This window comes from Oreochromis niloticus, linkage group LG3 (genome assembly GCF_001858045.2).
Source record: "Oreochromis niloticus isolate F11D_XX linkage group LG3, O_niloticus_UMD_NMBU, whole genome shotgun sequence".
NCBI classification, from domain to species: Eukaryota; Metazoa; Chordata; class Actinopteri; order Cichliformes; family Cichlidae; genus Oreochromis; species Oreochromis niloticus.
This window is the reverse complement of record NC_031967.2, coordinates 36,299,523-36,319,651: the sequence shown is the minus strand read 5'-3', so window position 1 is coordinate 36,319,651 and position 20,129 is coordinate 36,299,523. Positions and strand designations below refer to the sequence as shown.

Below are 20,129 nucleotides of genomic sequence, written 5' to 3'. Positions count from 1 at the left end.
CCAATTAATACAAAGAAAAAAAACAAAACGAAAAAAAAAACAAAAAAACAGTCAAGAGTAAAAGCTAAGGATAAGTAAGGTAAGCTAGTGTCAGAAAATAAAAACTAAGGGTTACCTATAGCAACCCAGCAACACAAGACTCTAATAAAATTAAGTTCAGCTGTATACCAGGTTTAACAAACGAAGTGCAATACTGCAAACAGGTTTAGCAAACAAAGGACAAAAGCCAGACAGACGAGGACAACACTGCATGTTCACTTCTGAGCAGCAGTCCCCATAAGGTAAAGGCTCTTCATCCTTTTATACCCACAGGTGCACACAATCAGCCAGTCATTTCCTCTTGGAGTGTCATGGGATCTCCAGGCAGCCAATCGTCTGCGTGGTCTGGCACACTTCAATTTACATAGAAGAGGTTTGGTTCAGGTCTCCCAGTAACCAATCAGCCACAAGTCCTAGCACACTTGGATTTGCATAAAAATAAAAAGGCATTCTCACTCCCAAGGCTCTGGGCCGTAACAATAATATATAGTCATCTCAACATATAATACCTGTTACACAGACGAGAGAAAGTGAGAAAAAGAGGCTGGATGGTGAGCTCCATTTACTCAGATCAGCAGAGAGAGTGGCATATGCTCTTCAAATTCATTAAAATAGCTCAATAAAAACTCCTCTGTGTCATGTTCCTTGGTCTGTGACCCAGTGTTTGTGTCCTCTGGGTTAATTTATATCATTTGATTTAGTACTTTCCATGCTTGTGTTTCCTTGCCTCCCCTTTTTTCACATTCCATGTTAAGTTCTGTCTTAATGTTTATTCATCTGTTTCCCAGGTGTGTCTCTCTCTGGTCAATGTGTTCCATGTGTCACCTCTAGTCATCCTTCTCTTTATGTCCATTTATCGCCTGTGTCCGTTTTCTGTGTTCTCTTTCTTTCTCCACAGTCATATGTTCTCATGTCTATTCGTACACAGTTCCTGTGTCTCAGCATGTGTCTTATGTTTCCTGTTTTATTTTGTCTTGTCCTGTGTTCAGTGTACTCAGTTTTGAGCAAAATCTAAACACAAATTATTCTCATAACAAAAGGAATCACAAACCCAAAGTGAAACTCAAGACACAGGGATCATGATACTATAACTGTTTTAATATATGCTCAGTGTGTTCTGACATTTTAAAAATAAGCAAGACCTGCTCTTAAAATCAAATATAAAAATGTTGCCTTTAAAACAACTTAGTGCAGTTTTGCCTCTATAGCATCAAGTTTAGACAAAAAAATGATTCTAGCATCTTATTGTACTTCCTCCTGAACCAGATACTGCTACCTGTCTCAGTAATCAAAGTATACTCAGATTTAAAAATGGTAAAAGGTGTTCTCAGTCAAAAAAAAACAATTTTTGAAAACAAGCCTCTGCCTCACCTTAATTGTTTGCACTAAAAATGCAAAATGGGTGTAAAATAGGTAAATGTGACCAATGAGTTGAAATATGCAAACTGACAAGACTGAACAACTACATGTGAAGTTACTTCTTCTTATTCGTTGTATACATTGTCTATAATGAAACCAATTTAAAGCTTGCCAAATGTCTACCATGAATGTGTTTCACTTTGCAGGTCATTGCCTTGTTTTTCTCTTGGACAACTATAATTTGACTATAGATGAGGAGTGCTGTGCATACTATACTCATGACTTTGGGTGACACACCTATGCTGTTGGACTGGTTAAATGAGTTTCGAGTGTCACTGTTATTACTTAGGGTAAGTTTATAATCAGCTAGTTTGGGTTTTAGTTTCACTTGATAATGTCCACTAACTCAAATATTTATCCGGTTTCACCACCAAATAAAATACATTTCCTTTTCTCTCTGGTTTCATAATTTTTTATACTCAGCTAAGTGTGGTTTCACTCTTTATGTTGCATTAACAAACCCAACTGTCCCACCTGGCTTCCTGTTAAGAATGGAGCGAGCTTACATCAGCCAATGTGTCTCTGTGTTTACTTTGGTTTCACTTCATTTATCCTGTTGTTTCTGTTTTTTAGTGAGTTTGGCATCACTTATTTAGTAGTAGATTTTAGATTAGCAGTTGTTTTTGATTGTTTTTTTCTTCTTTTGATTTATTTAATTTGAGCTACAGGAGCAGAAAATGCGATGCTGTCTAACTCTATAGGCATGATGAGACCATATTTATTTATCACACCATACTTAAAACAGATGGTTTTTAATCAAATTAGTTTTCATCTAAAAAACGTGAATTATAAATCTGAATTTTGACACCATAGACTACTTCTGAAAGCTAACTCTGAAACACAAGTTTAAAATACATAAAGACAGTACATTCACCTCTAGATTAGACATTGGTCAAGATGGAAGTACACGAGAAAAGACCATTCAGTAAAGGAAGATATTTGTAAATGTTGGCAATGTTTGGTTAATTTTTATGATCTGCAGAGACAAAAAAGTATTTCTACAGAGAACGAAATTTTGATTTAATATTCCACAGTTTGTGTTTTTTACCTGATAAGAATCTGTTTTACTTATCTTAAGACATCATTGAATCAAACACCACAGAACAAAATAAGCGTCATTCTCTGCGCAAAGTGAAAATGATCTGATCTTTAAAAACAAAAGCAAACATATAAGTGAACTGAATGGGTGAACGGATAAAGAAAGTGAAACTGGCTAATTAAAAAACAAAAGCTTTTGGCAGAGAACCAGTCTGTCAGGTAGTGGTCATGTGACCGCGGGGACTGGGTTTATATCCCACCCACCAACCTCCTCTCAGACATCGTTTCCCTCATGTCAGGAGCTCCAACACCTTGACACCTTCAGCCGCTGTTCGTCTCAGTGCCGTAAGTGTTATCCAGCTTTGTTCATTCTTTCATCCCGGTTCCGCCCACGGATCACTCGTAACACCACTTCCGAAGCTGAGATCAGCGCACCGGGTCTTACTAAAATAACTGCCTCTTCCAACCAATTGCCAGCCTTCGAAGTGTTTGGGTCTTGCCAGGACGCTACACGGGCAACATTTATTAATAATAATCCGTGCGCGTCATCCCCATCGAGACACAGTCAGGATGGTATTTGAATATGAACCATTAAAGAAATGAAACCACAGACTCCTACAGCACTCATTATAGTGTCGCAGTGATGAACCCTGTGTAAAAGAACAGAAGTACATAATAAAAGAAGAGGACAAAACAGCAATACGCACACTGGTCTTTTCTGGCATTTTTGTGTCCACAGCTCCTTTATATTAGTGTGTGTTTTCTTTTATTCATTTTTTTTCCTTCATTTAAAAAACATATGAACAAATTATAAAAAATATTGAGGTATAGACATGTAGAAAGAGATTGGATTCCAGGGCCGTACAGAGATGTTTGAAGGAGCAGGTGCTCCTTCAAACATCAGAAATAAACATAAAGTGAAGGGTTTTATTTACTTTTTTTTTTTTTAATTTAAATTACTGTCACAAACATTAACTCAAAAGTAAGTTTTCCTTATTGTTAATTTTTGCATATAAAGTTATGCCCAGTAGGGAAATTCCACTGCAACTTCATAAACCTTGCAAATATTGGTTGAATATGATGAAAGTGACTCTTCAGGTTGGCAGTTTTGTTTTCTTTAAAAAATAATCATAATTTTACAGTGTCCTGGAAAAGAAAGACACCAGCACAATGAAATAAGTTCTAGAAAATCCATACAAAATACAGGTGATAAAAATAAAAAATAAAATATAATTAATAATTAAAATAAGAAAATACAAAAATTAAAAATGAAATGTAGGCAAATACAGACCTTAGTAATGGTCTTGTTGTGGTATAACGCCATGTGGATTATGTAAGGAGGGGTTTTTACTTTCTAACTGATTAATTTGCCAAAAGAAAAGACAAAACCCACAGAGTTAAAGACTTTTAACAGATTTTCCTAAAGATTTCCTACATATCTTTGAGCGATTTCTGTAATAATCAAAATCTTTGTCGTGAAGTCTACTACAAAAATCTTGCTTACGATTTGTCTGATAACTTGTCAGCTAAATTGGTGTGAGATAAATTCATATTCTCAGCCTGAAATATTGTTGCACTCAAGGCTGAATGAGCACAGTGAGTACCAAATTTAAATGTAACATTCCTTTACAATTATCTTTACTGCTTCCTGCTGTTTAGATGTTCATCATTTAGAAATGGCCTATGTTGGTTTGAGGAAGTCACTTTGATGGAGTCACTGTGAGCTTGAGCTCTACAAATAATTCCTTTCTGGTGGTCCCTAGGTCTATTGGAAAACTTCCTGCTTTCAGTCAGGCTGTAAACATTCAACCAGAAACTACATCAAGCTGCTGCACCACCTTTTTCAACAGCAAATAAATGTGATCTCTCTCTGACCATGATGTGTTGAAAAAGAGGAGACAAAACAGCTGATAAGGGAAGGGAATTATTCTGCAGCATCAAATAAGTAACGACTTTTCAACTTATTCATTGTTGACAGACATGGCCAGTAAGTATATTTACATCTTTCATATTCATTTAATGTTCAGATGCATTTCCCTGTGATAAATCTGATTTTAATATGAACTTAACCCAGTTTTACTTTGTTTTTTAAATGTTGTTCTTATATTTAATTTTCTCAATTTACCTTTTATTACTACGTCTAGCATACAGGGGTGTAGATATATTACATTATCTTCTTGGTGAAGGATAAATCTGTATCTTCTTAATATCCAATTTACAATCAGAGGGCACAGTGTCAGTGTTATGAAATACTTTTTTAAAATGAGACCAGACATGAATAATGTCTCTGTGATGTTCTCTAACAGATGAACCTGAGCTCAGGATGGTGCTTGTTGGGAAAACGAGAGTTGGGAAGAGTGCAGCTGGAAACACCATCTTAAGGAAAAGAGCTTTTGAAACTATGAGGCGTCCTGCTGTAGCAGCACCAGTAACTCTGAGGAGAGAAGAAGAGTTTTATGGACAAACACTGGTTTTAGTTGATACTCCAGGCCTGCTCCATCCTAATCAAGATCAAGATGAGGTGAAGAGGCAAATCACTAACTGCATCTCATTAGCTGCTCCGGGTCCACACGTGTTCCTGGTTGTGATCAATCCAAACAGATTCACAGAAGATGATAGAAGAATAATGAGAACCATTCGGCAGATATTTGGAGAAAACCTAGCACGTTTCTCTTTGCTCTTGTTCACCCACGGAGACATTCTGGAAGCTCAGGGGCGCTCCATTGAAGAAATAATCCGTGAAAATCAATCTCTCCGTTCTATCATTCATCAGTGTCATGGAGGATATCATGTTTTAAATAACAATGATGGGGATCTCACTCAGGTCTTAGAGTTGCAGAGGAAGATACACGTGCTGTTTCAGAGAAATGGAGGACGATACTACACTGATGAGATGCTAAGAGAGCCCAGTCTGGGAAATGTTATGGCCACCAGTTTTGCCATTGGCGTTCTTGTAGGTCTACTGGGACTGGGAATACTTGCAGTGCGAAAGTAGGAATGTCTTACAACATTTTATGAATATCACTGATATTAATATGTGATATCATAGAATTCCATACACGTAGAATGCATACTTCAGACCTGTGTGACACGTTGGTTTGAACTTTAGACTCATTTTACATATCATTCAATTGTTTAGGGTCATAGGCTGAGGTTCATCATTAACACTAAATGGTTAAACGAAGTGACAACATGTGAAGTGATTTCAGGGAATCACCATGTTATGCACTATTTTACATCAGGCTGGACATCGTGTCATTGGGGTTGTTCAGCTTCAGCTTATTAATCATGTGTAGATTTTATAAACTCTATATTCTATAAACTCTCATTCTTCAGTTTTTTAATGAATAAAACTGTTAGCATGTTTTTTTCTCATTATAGATTAGGAGCATCTTAATTTCATTCATCATGTGATTTACACAGTTTCGCAGACCATGAGAGTACACACATACATATATATATTCAAATACTTTTGCATATTATGTTGTACATATGTGAGCATGAATGTTCATGTGGCAGTTTTTTTCCATTTCAACAATAAAATAAATAGAAAATTTGGAAAGAGAATCGTTTTTTTTTTAAGTTTTCTTGAGTCTAATTTTTATGAAAGTACAGCCTGAAACTCACCATAAAATAAACAGTTCAGATTCTGAATGAAAAAGAGGGTGAAGCATTATTTATGTACTTGGTTCATCCAGTTGTCTGTTAAATTGAAAGACTCAAAATATGCGTTAAAAACGCAACTATGAGCATGGAAAAAAAAATGATGGAAAGAATTTCCACGCAATTAATCATTATACAATTCTGTTATTCCAACTTTGGTTGGACCAAAGACAACCCATGCAAACACAGGGAGAACATGAAAACTCCACACAAAAAGGACCGGCCAGGTGATGGAATCAAACTCGGGAACTTCTTGATGTGAGGCAACAACACCCACCACCGCACCACTGAGCTGTCAAGCCATATCTTTAAAAATAGTAGGAAAGAGAACCAGTAGGACAAATGGCGCCACCTTGTGTCCAATTAAAAACTTTTCAATTTGTCTGAAAATTTGAAAAATTTCAAATATCTAAAACAGTTCAGAGTAAATCAAAATGCAGGTTTTTCTTCTGGTTGCTTCCATTGCAGTGGTTGTAGTTCATTTTGGTCAGTCAGTGTAATAATCAGGATCATGAACAGGATCAGATGCTGTGATGAGTGAATGAAGTCAGACTGTAGATTTTCCTTCTTCTAGCTGTACTGACTGACCTTTGACCTCATGTGTTGATGACTCTTCACCTCTGTCTCCTCTCACAGGGAGAAGATGATCTGCAGGATCCTGCTGCTCATCATCCTCACCTCATGTGTCTCTGGTTAGTTTACAGCTTCACTTTATGAACTCCAAATAAAGCTCAACAACAGATTTGTTCCAGTTCTCAGTGTGTCTGCTCCTCTCTTTCCCTCTCTGTCTCCTCAACAGGATCATTTGTAGTCAATGTGACACAGACCTCCTATCAGGCAGAGGAGAACCACAACATCACACTGGAGTGGACGTTCACCACCAAACCTGACAGATCAAAGAAAACTAATAACATCTTCTGTAGTCATAATGTAACTGGTCATAATATCTCAGTCGTGTATCATGTTCACGAAGGTGTTGAGGTGTCAGAGTCTCAGGATGAAAAGTTTTCAGGACGAGTCCAGAGTGACAAAGACGCCCTCAGAGAAGGACGAATCAGACTTCAACTGTCCAGACTCAGGACTGATGACTCGGGTCTGTACCTGTGTGAGGTCAACACTGATTATGGCTTCAGTGTTGGAAGATGTTGACTCAACATCACTGGTGAGATGAGTGAAACTTTAAAAATGACTGTCATATTTTAATTGAACTTTAGGATAATGAACTTTGGTGAATAGATTTTATGAACTTTCATGATAAAATAATATTTTCTGTCCTTTCCAGCAGCTGCTGCTGAGACCAAACATCAAACTCATCAAACATGCAGCACAACCAAAACATGTTTCTTTAAAAACAGCAACAATGCAACAGAAGTAATGAACACATCACAATAAAATCACCTTAAGTATCATTAAAATACTGGATATATACACACATATACTATAAGCCTACACTAGAATGTTTTTGTATATGAGAATTACCATGTTAAGCGTGTAACCTATATAGTTAGGTCAAGTATTATTCACATGTATATAATAAGATAATGCCACTTGCTCTGTGAGCACCTGTTGATGCATACTGCTGTTTGTAAGATTTAATAATTACTAATAATTAGGATTAATGTGCAACATTTGGCTGTGTTGTCACCTATTGTGATAAGGCAAAGCAAAGGGTTAGTCAAAGGTTGCCCATCTACAGATGGCCCTCAGCCAGAGTCCTGACCAGCCCCTGGCCGGTACTTGACCCTGTACCTGCTTTTTTTGGCTGGAGGACAAGTGGGAAGTTACCCAGCACCAGGGGGCGGGGTTACTGGCCCCTATAAAGAGGGGTCAGAGGAGACCGGGGCTCTTCTCTTTCCATCTGTCTCTGAGTGGCTCTGCTGTCTGTGCTTATGGCTCTACACCTCGGGGTTTGCTTTGCTTGCTTTGTTATGTGTATCTCCTTTCTTGCTTTTCATATGATTCAGGCATTAAACTCTGTTCCAAGAATTCTACTTTGTTCCACAGGATCTTTGTGAGTGAATTTATTTTAATTGGATTTAAAAAAAAACAAAAAAAACCTGGATCTCCACATCATTGGTGGGATAGGGTTATCATGTTGGCTTCAAAATTTGTGACCCGACAGAGTGTTGTGTTTCTCAGCTCAAACCAAGCTGCATCTTGTGGTCTGGCTTTGGCCCTTTTCCACTAACAGAAGTCAAAAAGGTTTTTCAGTCCTGTTTGATCAGGCCTGGTCCTCAACTGGCTTCCCACAGGGATTTGCACCCTGGCACTTCTTATTTGTCCTGGACACAAATATGTGTGAGAGCAGGTGAAAACAGGAGCATCGTAAAGTTTGCTGATGACTGTTACTGTGAGTCAGCTCCAGGATAATAACAGCAGCCATGTCCCAGTCATTGATGATGCTGTTAGACGCTGTGATGAGTTCTGTCTTCATAAAACACACACTGATTTTAGGATACGTCCATTAAGGGTCTGTTTCCTGGATGGAGAAAGATTCCTAGAGGACATAAATCTACTTCCAGACAGCTGATGGAGAGCAAAGAGGAGCAGCACATGTGTGGGGCTGTAATTGGCAGGGGGCAGTAACACCACCCTGTACCTGCTTACCCTTACTGGATATTTATTCAAGAGTAAGACAGGAGCAGATCAGTGGTGTGTTTCATCAATAATGAGAAGGAAATGAACTCTGAACTCCCCTGTGAGCAAACTTTGTACAAAGTGTGTCAAATGAGCCAGAGACCAATGAGCCGACTGAGCCCAAAATCAGCTGCAACCCTGTGTGGTTATTACAGTAAACACAGCAGTCTTTTCTCTTTATGTTTTATTTTATAAAGTGATTTATTGTGAGCAACACAAATGTGAACAGAGGGAAAATTTTGTTGTAGCACACTGATCATTACAGTCACAGCTTGTGGTCTTTAACAGTGTTTTTTTTTTCCTTGTTTATGTGAGAATTTCTCCAAATCATGTGATGATCATGATTACTGACGGTCTGGTATAAAAAGTTGTTTTGTTTGGAGCTGTGCAGGACTTGTCTGTGTCATTGTTTCATAGAAAAGCGTCATCAAGATGTAGTCACAGCCAGAGGCCAGCAGGTGTCACTGTGGAGATGGTTTCAGACACTTCAATAAAATTTCTGCACAAATGCTTCAGTGTTTCACGAAGCCTCACTTTGCCCATCACTAGTAAGCAGGCACCAAGTGCTGTTACTGCCTGCTGCACACACCATCTTTTCTCAGATCCACCAAACTGTCCAACCTGTAGATGTACATGGTTCATTCCCATGTGTCAGTATAAAAATGACTCACTGAGTGTCAGAAAGACAAGTTTGCTTCTCTTCTCCACTGCAAGTGAAAAACAAACTGCAGGATGTCCTCAGTGTCATCAGTTCAGCTATATTAAATCAATGTGGTGCTAAATTTTGCTGTAAGAAGCAGTCGGAAATGTTTTCATGTATTTTGAAAGCTTTGAATGTTTTATCAAATAATTTAAGAATTTCTGGAAATAATTTTATTTTCATTTTTACTCACAATTTATTCTAAGCTTATAATTATTTGCATTTTACTCTAAACTTGAAAACTTGATTTTATTCATTTTAAATGATATCAAGGTCTGGGCTATGTGACCACCTGTTTGTGGTTTTGCACTGGTTGTTTCTGGTTTAAGTAATATTCTATGTTGTTGTTGTTTTGTGGCCCTGTCAAGAGGGGACACTCTTTAGAAATGAAGACAAACACAGCAGTTGGAAATCTCCAGTTCATGATATGTGTATGATGATGATGGTAATGATGGTGATGATGGTGGTGGTGGTGGTGGTGGCGATGACACAACAACATAACTAATAATAATAATAATAATAAATTTTATTTAAAAGCACTTTTCAAGACACCTAAAGACACTTAACAATAGAATAAAATGCATAATAGAACGATGACAAAATGAAGAACAATAAAAAACAAAAAGCACAACATAAAATAAACAAACAGTGGGTTCACAGTGAATATGCAGATTTGAACAGGTGGGTTTTGAGTTGGAATTTAAACTGTGAGAGAAAATCAATGTTTCTTATATCTGCGGGTAGAGAGTAACTGAAAGCTTGAAGTGAGCAGGCAGAAGAGATAGTGCTTAACAGATCAGAGAGGTGAGGAGGAACTCTTAGATATGAAACTCATTTGATTGATAGAAATGATCAGAACAAACAGAAAAAAAGTTGGACATGAATGAGATTCATAGATAGATAGATACAGACACAGAGTGTATGAGTTGAAAAATGATATTTACAAAGATCTGATAACAACTTTGATGAGCTGCATTTTAGTTGGTACCAGTGTCAGAGTCTCCATCAGCTATTTAGTTTTAGAAGGTACATTTGGATCAACTCAGGCTAAGAAAGTGTTTCTGGATCCAGAAACTGTGTAAAAAGCAGAATTTGTGTTTAAATGTGTTTAAATTTAAAATGAGTCTGAGTCATTGTCAGTTCTTTCTCACATTTCCTTCCTTAAATCCAGAGTCGGTATCTGCAGCAGTGATTATGTCTCATTATTGTGCACTGATGTTCACCATGAAGAGAGTAACATGTCTAAACATCACTAACAAAACATGGAATCAGGTAGTCTCATGATTAATTACCTGATGTATTATTATTGTGTTGTGTTGAATCTGGATGTTGCTGTATTGGTTGACACCTTCCTGCAACATAGTGTGGAGATCTGCGGTGGTAGCTCCCATCTTTAAGAAGGCAGACCAAAGGGTGACTGGCCTCTTCCTTAGAGATAGTGTGAGGAGTTGAATCGTTTGGGAGGGGCTTAGAGTAGAGCCACTGCTTCTCCATATTGAAAGGATCCAGTTGAGTTATTTGGGCCTCTGATTAGGATGCCTTCTGGGTGAGGTGTTTGGGAATGTCCCATTGGCATGATACAGCTCACATCTTATGCATGCCTCCCGACAGTAACCTAAGTCAACTGCAGCATTTTGGCACTCCTGCCTGCCCTCTACTCCTCTCAGGGGCTGGGGGTGCTCTCCCTGGCCTGGGGTAGCCTGCTGGGTAGTCCCACGTGCTGTGTTGCTCAGGCCTGTGCATTGTAGGGGGGGCTTACACCTTGATGGGTTGGGGATGGGGAGTGACTGTGCTTATTTTACATATTCAAGGCCCTGCTGTAGGTCTGGCAAGGCTTGTTTTCTCCACCTGCTTGGTTTCTGTGTTGCTCCACCTCTCTCTGGTTGCTTTCTGCCCCTCTGGGGATTCCCTGGGTGGATCTTCTGGACCTTCTTGCTCCTGCTGGCTACGATGAGGTGGAGACTCATCTGTGTGCTGGGTCTGAGGGGCGGGGGCTGGGGTGATGGCTTGGCCTTATACTAGATCTCTGTGGGGCTTTGGATACTGGTGCAGACTTATATGCATGTTTCTCACATAGCACACTGGTTTTCTTGGCTTCTTGGTCTTTGCTATTGTTTGCGAACAAACTGGGGCTTCTTGGCCCATGAGTTCTCAGAATCAGAATCAGAATACTTTATTGATCCCCAGGGGAAATTATTTTTCGTTACAGTGCTCCAGTATAAACAAACATTAACAAAGACAGACAATACACTAACTAAGAATAGCACAATATATACAGGCATATATATACATAAAAGTCACTTATTAATAAATAGCTGAAAAAGAACATGTGCAAGAAGGGTGTAGCTGTTGCAGTAAACAGTGTGTTAAGTGGAGGAGTTGTACAGGGAGATGGCCACAGGCAGGAATGATTTCCTGTATCGTTCAGTGGTGCTTTTCGGTAATCTCAGGCTCTCAGTGAACGTGCTCCTGTCATGGAGTGGGTGGGAGGTGTTATCCAACATTGTCTTTACCTTGGACAACATCAGCCTCTCTGACACCACCTTGAGGGAGTCCAGCTCCATTCCCACAACATTACTGGCCTTACGAATCAGTTTATCGAGTCTGTTCTCATCATGTCATTACCACTCTTTGTTGATATGACATGTGAGCTTAGTCATGCAAGTCAACCATTAATTAACCACCGCCACCACCACCACACACACACACACACACCCCGTAGAAAACAGAAAAAAATATATTTACACACTGGGCAGATTTCTTGTGATAGTAATCCTTCTACATTCAGGTCACAAGAAGAGAGATAGTACAACTCAACACAAGTTAGCTAGAAATTTTTAAAAATAAGTACAATGCAAGCTTAAACATGCCAGTTTAAAGGTATGATCCTCTTTGAAAGCTCTCTCCGCTCTGTGAATGAGGAAGCAAAAGCAAACACATCTGAATCAGACCTGACATGAAAATACAGCAACCTACTGTGCTCAGCCATCTGCCTCAGGAAATGATCCTAGATGTTTGTACAAACAGTCACAAGCTGAGAGGCCTCGTAAGAAGTGCATGTGGGAGTTATATCTTTAAAAACTCGGCATCAATCACACAATACAGAACTTTATTTAACTTTCTATATTTTCTTTCTGTCCTTAACAAAGTACTCTTAGTAACTAAATATGAACTGATTGCGGGCTCATATGTGGAATTTGATTCTTAGTAAATTTGAACAGAGTAAAATGGGCTGTAACCAGGGTTTAGATTTTTTTTTACTTTTCAATGTGAAATATTAAACCTAAAACAATCTGAGAGAATGCAAATAAACAGCTTGTGAGAATGAAAGCTGGAGGCTGTCCTGACATGACTTGTGCCTACGCAGCGTTTACCTGGAATGTTGGAATCTTCAGCAGTCACGTTCTGTCCAGAGAATAATCACGTAGCTCTTATAGTAGTGAAAGTAATGTTTAAAAAAAAAAGCCAACAAAGAAGGAACTCTTTTTTTTTTTTTATGTTTCAACCTTTTTCTCTGCAGGTTATGCCAACAGTCTATATTCTGAACAGTTTGTAAAATAACTTTTGTTTCAATGCATGAAGATTTTGAAAGACACAGAAAGGTCAGAGGTCATGCTGGGTGAGCAGATAAAAGCAGCCTTTTGGACCACCCCAGTAACAGGATGCAGGGAGACAGAGAAAGCTGACCTCTCAGAAGCTTCATTGGAGGGAAGCTCACCTCCAATTATCCCTTCAGCACACCGCACTACTCTCTGGTATGGCAACAGCACCGCTTACAACCGCAAAGCTCTCCAGAGAGTAGTGCGGTGTGCTGAACGGATAATTGGAGGTGAGCTTCCCTCCCTCCAAGACATCTACAGGAAGCGGTGCCTGAGGAAAGCGGGGAGGATCATCAAGGACTCCAGTCACCCCAGTCGTAAACTCTTCAGACTACTTCCATCAGGAAGGAGGTTCTGCAGCATCCAGTCCCGTACCAGCAGACTGAGAGACAGCTTTTTCCACCAGGCCATCAGACTGCTGAACACGTCATAGACACCTCACCCTCACTACTGGAACTTCAACATTATGCACTCCATACTGTACATTAATGCCACTGTTTTGCACAATATCCAACTACCAACCTCTGTATATTCTATATATCTTATTTTATTGTTTACTCTATTTCATTTGTAAAATATGTATATACACACTCACACACACACACACACACACACACACACACACACACACACGTAGAAAAACATATTTAGTACACACATCCAGTAATGCATATACTCTTATATATTGTACATATATTTATTACTTTCAGATTTAGCCATTCTTATATTTTTGCTTGTTTTACGTTATTGTATTTTTGCACAACTCTGTTGCTTGAGAAGCTCGCACACAAGAATTTCACTCGCATGTACTGTACCAGTGTACCTGCACATGTGACGTGACAATAAAAGTGATTTGATTTGATTTGATTTGTATATTGCTGAACTGAACATCACTGTCTTATCAGTAGGTTCAGAGTGAAAAACAATTTAAGTGACACAGTTTGGCCAGTAAAGAAGCAGCTGCTGTTAGATTCAGTGCAGCATGGAGACCTCGACTTTAGAGTTTGATGATTCTAATTTAAAGTTTGAACAGAGTAAAAAAATGGACAGGAACCAGGGTTTATATTTTTTCTCTCTTAATGTGTCATATTTAAGGTGTAGCTCCTGTGTTTCTGTGACCATTAGAAAAGATAACACTTTGGATACAAGATACAACTCAGTCAAGACGAGAAATACCTTAAAAACAAACAAACATTTTGTATAGAGAACTATGGGAGATGTAAATTATTCCTTCACTTGAAATTACAATAGTGCAAAGGGAAAGGATACTTACTCAGGAGCTCCTCATGAGTCCCATCCAACAACCCCTCTATACACAACACTGTGGGGCCATAATTTTATAGAACTAGATTCGAGTCATTTCAAGCCAAAAAGCCATCACAGTGATCTCATGACTGGTTATGGCCATGGTAGGACAAATTATTGCTCATTTTTAATCTCAACCTTCAAAACATTTTATGATTTTATGATACTTGTGCATTGGAAATGTTTTTTAAGTAACATAAAATGTTACACTTGTTACACTCAGAATAATGCAGGAGTTTGTGAAGACTTGATTGGGACACTTTAATTTATGTTCTTTTCTCTGATGGATTCTGTTCTGAAATTAACTGGCTGCTTTATATATACATTCTGTGAGCATATTCATTTCATATATTTGACCCAGACTGTGTGAAAAATGAAGTCTATCAGTTTGTTTATTTAGGAGCTTTTTAGCAGTAAAGCTAAAAGTTCAAAGAAATACAAACTCCACACAGTATAACCATCTTTGCTCATATATAACTCTGAGCATTATAATTTCTCAACAATGAGCTCCTTGTGCATGTCTGGATTTGCCTACATGAGGGGGCGGACTGTCTCCATTTGACTTAAGGGAAAGGAGGAAGGTGTGCCATTATAGCGCAGGGAAAAACGTGTCCATTTCTTTTGTTTCTTTCTTTGGAGCCATGTGAGAGTTGGTGAACTGTTTGCAATTTTAATGTGTATAAATTTGGATTTCTACCTCAGATATTTGGACAATTTTGTTCTGTTTCGGTGACTATCTGCCCCTTCTGCATCTGACACACGACTCTGCAGTAAGTAAATGTCCACAGAGGCCTGCATACTGATACAGTTTTATAAAAGTATATAACAAGTGTTCCATAACATTCCTCTGACATTTGTATGCTTTAAATAGGCGAACTGTATTTTAGATTTATAATCACCTAAAATATAAGTCTGCACTCCTCTTCAGATCAGAAATACGTTAGATATGTTTCCTCAGAGTAATTTAAATCAATGGTTGCTGATCAATATTCATTACAGTTTGCATATCAAGGAACTGACATCACAGCCAATTGTTCATTTAGTGGGCTCGTTTCTGTCATTGTGTAAATGTATTGTTTATAAGGTTGGAGAAACCTGCAGTCGGCTGAGACTGAAGAAGTCTCTTGCATGAGTGATAAAAAGGTTTCCCGTTCAAAACGTTACATCCAGATGAACAGAATCAACTTTTTGGGATTTGGAGTCTTTTTTTCAGCACATGCAGCTACAAAAAACCCAGACATGCAGTGATAACATCCGTGGAGTCCGAAAATCGATATTAGAGATCAAAGAGTCTTTGAAGTGAATCTACTGTGAGTGCAAAAACTTCAATATAACAAAATAGTGTTTGAAATCCTTTACATCCTGAGCATAACTTTTAAATCATTTGACTTATTGTTTGAGAACTCTGAAAATAAGATGAAGGGAAAAAAGTTTCATTCAAAATGAAACTAAAACTTTAAAAAAGTTGATTTTTGCACTCTCCATTTTCTCGTATGTTTCTTCCAAGGACAAAAACATGTTTTTGTGACAGAATAACAACGAAGTCATCAGACAAAAAAACTCATCTGCAGTGTTTATCTTCAGTCTACTTCAGCTGTGATATGGATGAACTGAATCTGTTGTAAATAATGCTGTTCTTAGTTTTACTGTTTAGGGTACAATGAAGAATGTGGAGCTGCAGAGCTCTCCTCCTCTCAGTATTAACTGTGAATCTCTTCTGTGCTGCAGTGGGTGAGTAGCTGCTGTGTTCAGTTCATGAAGCATTAGTTTGTAAACTTCCTGTTTCTAATGTTAAAAAGAAGGATTTAAAGCAGTAATAAGCCACGTACCTGCTGCCTGTTACCACAGTCTAAATCCAGAGACCTGCTTCAATCGACTAAGTGCTGAAATTGATTCTTAGCTTGATTTATGTGAATCAAAAATTTTTACACGTTTTCAATAAGACTCTGATTTGGTTTGGTACTCAGAAAATCAGAGAAATTGTGCTCAGAATTACAGAAAATATGTTCTTCTTTTCCTGATGGTGGACTGATGGTGGCTCACATCCACCCCTAAATGAAGACTAACCAAAGCAGACTGTTACACACTTGTGGCCATGGAAACTATCAACTAGAGCACTGCTGTCAGTTCATTGCTCCGTCTCAAACAATATGTTTTATCTCCATTCCATAAGTTTCTTTTGATTAGCTTCTCCTCATAAAACAGAGTTCAGAAAGAGAAACCTGACTCCTGAGATTGTCAGTATGGTTACAGAGTTTGAAGGCTCATTGATTGTTATTTATGAGTTGTATCTGCCCTTTATTATGTTTACTAATTTATTCTGTGTCTGTTTCCTCCTGCAGGTCAAAGTAACTTCACTATGAGTGCAGAACAGGAGATCTACCAAGCTGAGGAAAAAAGTAACATCACAATAACATGGCTGCTCCATTTTGACACCAACAGGCCTCCTGACTTCCTGCAAATAGACTTAATGAATGTGAAAAGGAAGACACGGGTTTTCTTCTATAACAGTGAGACTGACACTGAGGTGTATCCAGATGAGAACTACAGAGGACGACTGCAGTGTGAGCCACAGCTCGCCAGGAAAGGACGACTTGAATGTGTCTTAACTGATCTCAGGCTCAACGACACGGGGACATATCACTGCATCGTTGTCCTTAACGAAGAAGTTAGTTCCAAAACCTGTGACCTCAATGTTACAGGTAAGATGACATCACTGGCTGTTTGGTTGGCTTCCATAACAATAACTGAGTAGTATCAAATATTTAGATTCACAAAATTAAAGAACTGTACTCAGTCAGTGTGTTTCTATACATTCATGTACATTTTTACAGCTACATCACGGTCAGACACCAGAAAAAAAAATCAGCATCAGTATTATCACAACCATGCACTCCTTTACCATTAGTTACTCTCTCTCTGTCTCACACACATCGATTTTTCTTCTCTGGTTATGTCATCCAGTCATGTTCATCCTGAACCAGTGGCCATGATATAAAGTACCACAGGCTGTGAACGCCACATTAGCATGTACACTCACAGCCACTTTATTAGGTACGACCGTTTAACTACTTATTGATTCAAATATCTAATCAGCTGATCACATGGTAGCAACTCGGTGCATTTAGGCATGTAGACATGATCAAGACGACCTGCTGAAGTTCAGACTGAGGATCAGAATGGGGAAGAAAGACAATTTAAGTGAGAGTCATGAAGTGACTTTTGCTCCACATAGTCTGGTCTGACTATTTAAGAGCTGTTACTAATGAAGTGTGTAAAACTAAAATTTACACTTGATCTTAGTCTTAATCTCTTAAGTCTTAAGCAACTAACTTTGTTAATTAGTCACTAAGTTTTCTTGAGGCAATGATCCCTTCACTCATGCTCGTTCAATTTCTTTGCAGCAGCGTTTGAAAAACCTGTGGAAGTGTCATCAAAACCAGCGAACTCTAAGAGGATCGGCCTCCACGCAGCTCTGGCTTTGCTTGCAGTGGTGATTATAGCGCTATCACTGCGTTACCTGCCTGTAATATTTTTTAAATAATATTATTTGTATTAATGTGAAGTAGCAGCCCATTACAGATCACTCCTCAGGTCACCTCTGACTGTAATGAGACTGCTGCCAATGTTTTCAAATTCCTCAGAGCTGTGCCACAGAGCAGTGCACATTCATACCACGCCCCGCTCTTCCAAAATACAGTTTTGAGCCCCCGATTTACATTTCAAATCCCAGGAGCCAGATGTTCTTGTAAGTTTCAAAGTGATCTTGATCAATAATTCTCAGAGACTTCTAAAGTCCAGTTCTTATACCTGACCATTTTCACAGAAATCTTTACAGACAAAAGGTTAAACTCCAAGTAATGCATAAAAAACAAAAGTTTGCCTTTTTGGCAAATCTTTTAATTATTACTACCTCCTGTTTTCTTAAAAAATACATTAATTTACGTAAAAAAATGAAGAACAACATCAGTATAAATTTTCATTTGGTATCTAGAAAATGAACAACAACAGAAGGATAAGCTAACGCCAGCTATAAAGCTTTAAACATTTTTCATCCAGCACTTTGTTATTAGACTTTTATATTGTCAAATTTAGCACATGTGTGGCTAATTAACTCATTGACTAATTAGCCCTCATTATGTGTGTTTGTATCTGCTCGTGTTTATAAACCATATGAAGCACTTTAGACTTTATGAAGGTTTATGTGCACTTCTGCTTCAAAGGTCAACAGGGTCAAAACACTTTGGTGTTGACACTTTGCACACAAATTGGTGTGTTGAAGAACGCCAGTCAATGAGTCGACCAATCAGTGTTCACCCATAGTTGACCTTAAGAAGCTGCTTTTTAAACATTTTTGTATTTGAGATACCCAGAATACAAAATCAGTAAAATTGATTTACTGGCCACTTTAAAGTTTCAGAGTTCTCATATTAGACATAAATAACACCGCTGGAGAAATAACCAATAACTCAAGATAAACCACTAAGATGCTTTCTCATCTTATTTGTTTCTGTTATACTTTTTAATGATATATATACATACACACACACACACACACACACACACACACACATATATATATATATATATATATATATATATATATATATATATATATATATATATATATATATACATATATATATATATATATATATATACATATATATATATGTATATATTTACATATATAGATAGATAGATAGATAGATAGATATTTGTCTCTGACTAGGATCTCTGACTAGCTCTCAGGTCTTAATTTCAGTTTTAGATCTCTTTGCTGTTTCACTGTGAGGCCTTGAAAATTTAAGGTTCACAGTTTATGGGGGTTAACTCAGACGTACCTCAGTCTCAGTCGTTTGGGTTTCTCGTTTTGAGTGACCTGACAAAAAAAGGTGATCTGTCACCAACTTTGTTGGGATGTGGAGATGGTGTGTGGCTGCACTGCAAAGTGGACAGACTCTGAGAGCAGTATTATTATACTATTCATATTTTAAGTTTTTTTTTTAGGTTAGGTATGTAAATAACAGTTTTGTATAGTAAATATTAACAATTGACTTCTTTTAAATTTGGTAACAAAGAAGGAATTTATTAATGTTGAAGAGAAAAAATGAAAGGATGTTAAGCATGTACAGCTTCATGCTAATTTTGTATATTCATGCTTCTGCTTTATTCAATAAACATTTAAACACAGTAAGTTTTTTTGCTGTTTGTTTTTTAAAAACAATCATTAGTGCATTAGATGTTTTTCACAAATGTTTTTATGTTCATATCATCTAAAATATGTGTGTGTTTGTATGTGTATCTTATGTAGATGATAGCTGAGCTCTTCTGAACCATCCCAGATTACAACCTTCCCACCAACACACGACACTGTGTGTGGTGTAAAGCTCCAAGTGTTACAGGTCTCAGTGGTTTCTCCAAATTCACAATTTTGATAAACATAAAAAAAGAAAAACACACATCTGATGTCTATCATGTCTGATTTACATCTGCTTTTTGTGTCTTTAAACCTTCCTGTCCATCTGCTTTTGTATCAAGCATTAGGAATCACTTAACTTCAGATCTGAAGTGAATTGATATTTCATTCTGGCTCCAAACTGAAGCAATGGGTGCTCTCATTTAACCAGACACATCTCAGAGTGGCTTTGTTTTCTCACCTTTCACTGAGTCCACTGAATACGCTGTATATGGTTATAATCATGGGTTCATCACACACTATTTTATAA

The 20,129-nt window shown here is 37.9% G+C and overlaps 2 protein-coding genes across 5 annotated transcripts; both read left to right on the top strand.

The window, feature by feature from the left end:
• Positions 1 to 2,785: 2,785 nt before the first annotated feature.
• LOC102079871 (GTPase IMAP family member 6) lies at positions 2,786 to 5,936 on the top strand. Its single transcript, XM_005455861.3, has 3 exons — positions 2,786 to 2,841; positions 4,260 to 4,483; positions 4,803 to 5,936. The coding sequence occupies exons 2-3, from the start codon at positions 4,477 to 4,479 to the stop codon at positions 5,489 to 5,491; spliced, it is 696 nt and encodes a 231-aa protein (XP_005455918.1). The 5' UTR covers positions 2,786 to 2,841; positions 4,260 to 4,476; the 3' UTR covers positions 5,492 to 5,936.
• A 7,122-nt stretch (positions 5,937 to 13,058) lies between these two features.
• Positions 13,059 to 18,963, top strand: LOC109198954 (programmed cell death 1 ligand 1-like). 4 transcript variants are annotated; one of them, XM_019354312.2, is made up of 4 exons: positions 13,059 to 13,161; positions 16,051 to 16,131; positions 16,743 to 17,102; positions 17,805 to 18,963. In XM_019354312.2, the coding sequence occupies exons 2-4, from the start codon at positions 16,068 to 16,070 to the stop codon at positions 17,942 to 17,944; spliced, it is 564 nt and encodes a 187-aa protein (XP_019209857.1). In that variant the 5' UTR covers positions 13,059 to 13,161; positions 16,051 to 16,067; the 3' UTR covers positions 17,945 to 18,963. The 4 variants fall into 4 exon arrangements, with proteins under 4 accessions (XP_019209857.1, XP_019209856.1, XP_019209858.1 ...); XM_019354311.1 differs by lacking the exon at positions 13,059 to 13,161 and adding an exon at positions 14,964 to 15,170 and having other exon boundaries at positions 16,042 to 16,131; XM_019354313.1 differs by lacking the exon at positions 13,059 to 13,161 and having other exon boundaries at positions 14,964 to 16,131; positions 17,808 to 18,963.
• Positions 18,964 to 20,129: the final 1,166 nt, after the last annotated feature.

Coding starts and splice junctions, on each gene's coding strand:
- LOC109198954 (XM_019354312.2), top strand. CDS start 16,068: ATGTGGAGCTGCAGAGCTCTCCTCCTCTCAGTATTAACTGTGAATCTC. Junction 16,132..16,742: donor TCTCTTCTGTGCTGCAGTGG/GTGAGTAGCTGC, acceptor TTCCTCCTGCAG/GTCAAAGTAACTTCACTATG. Junction 17,103..17,804: donor CTGTGACCTCAATGTTACAG/GTAAGATGACAT, acceptor ATTTCTTTGCAG/CAGCGTTTGAAAAACCTGTG.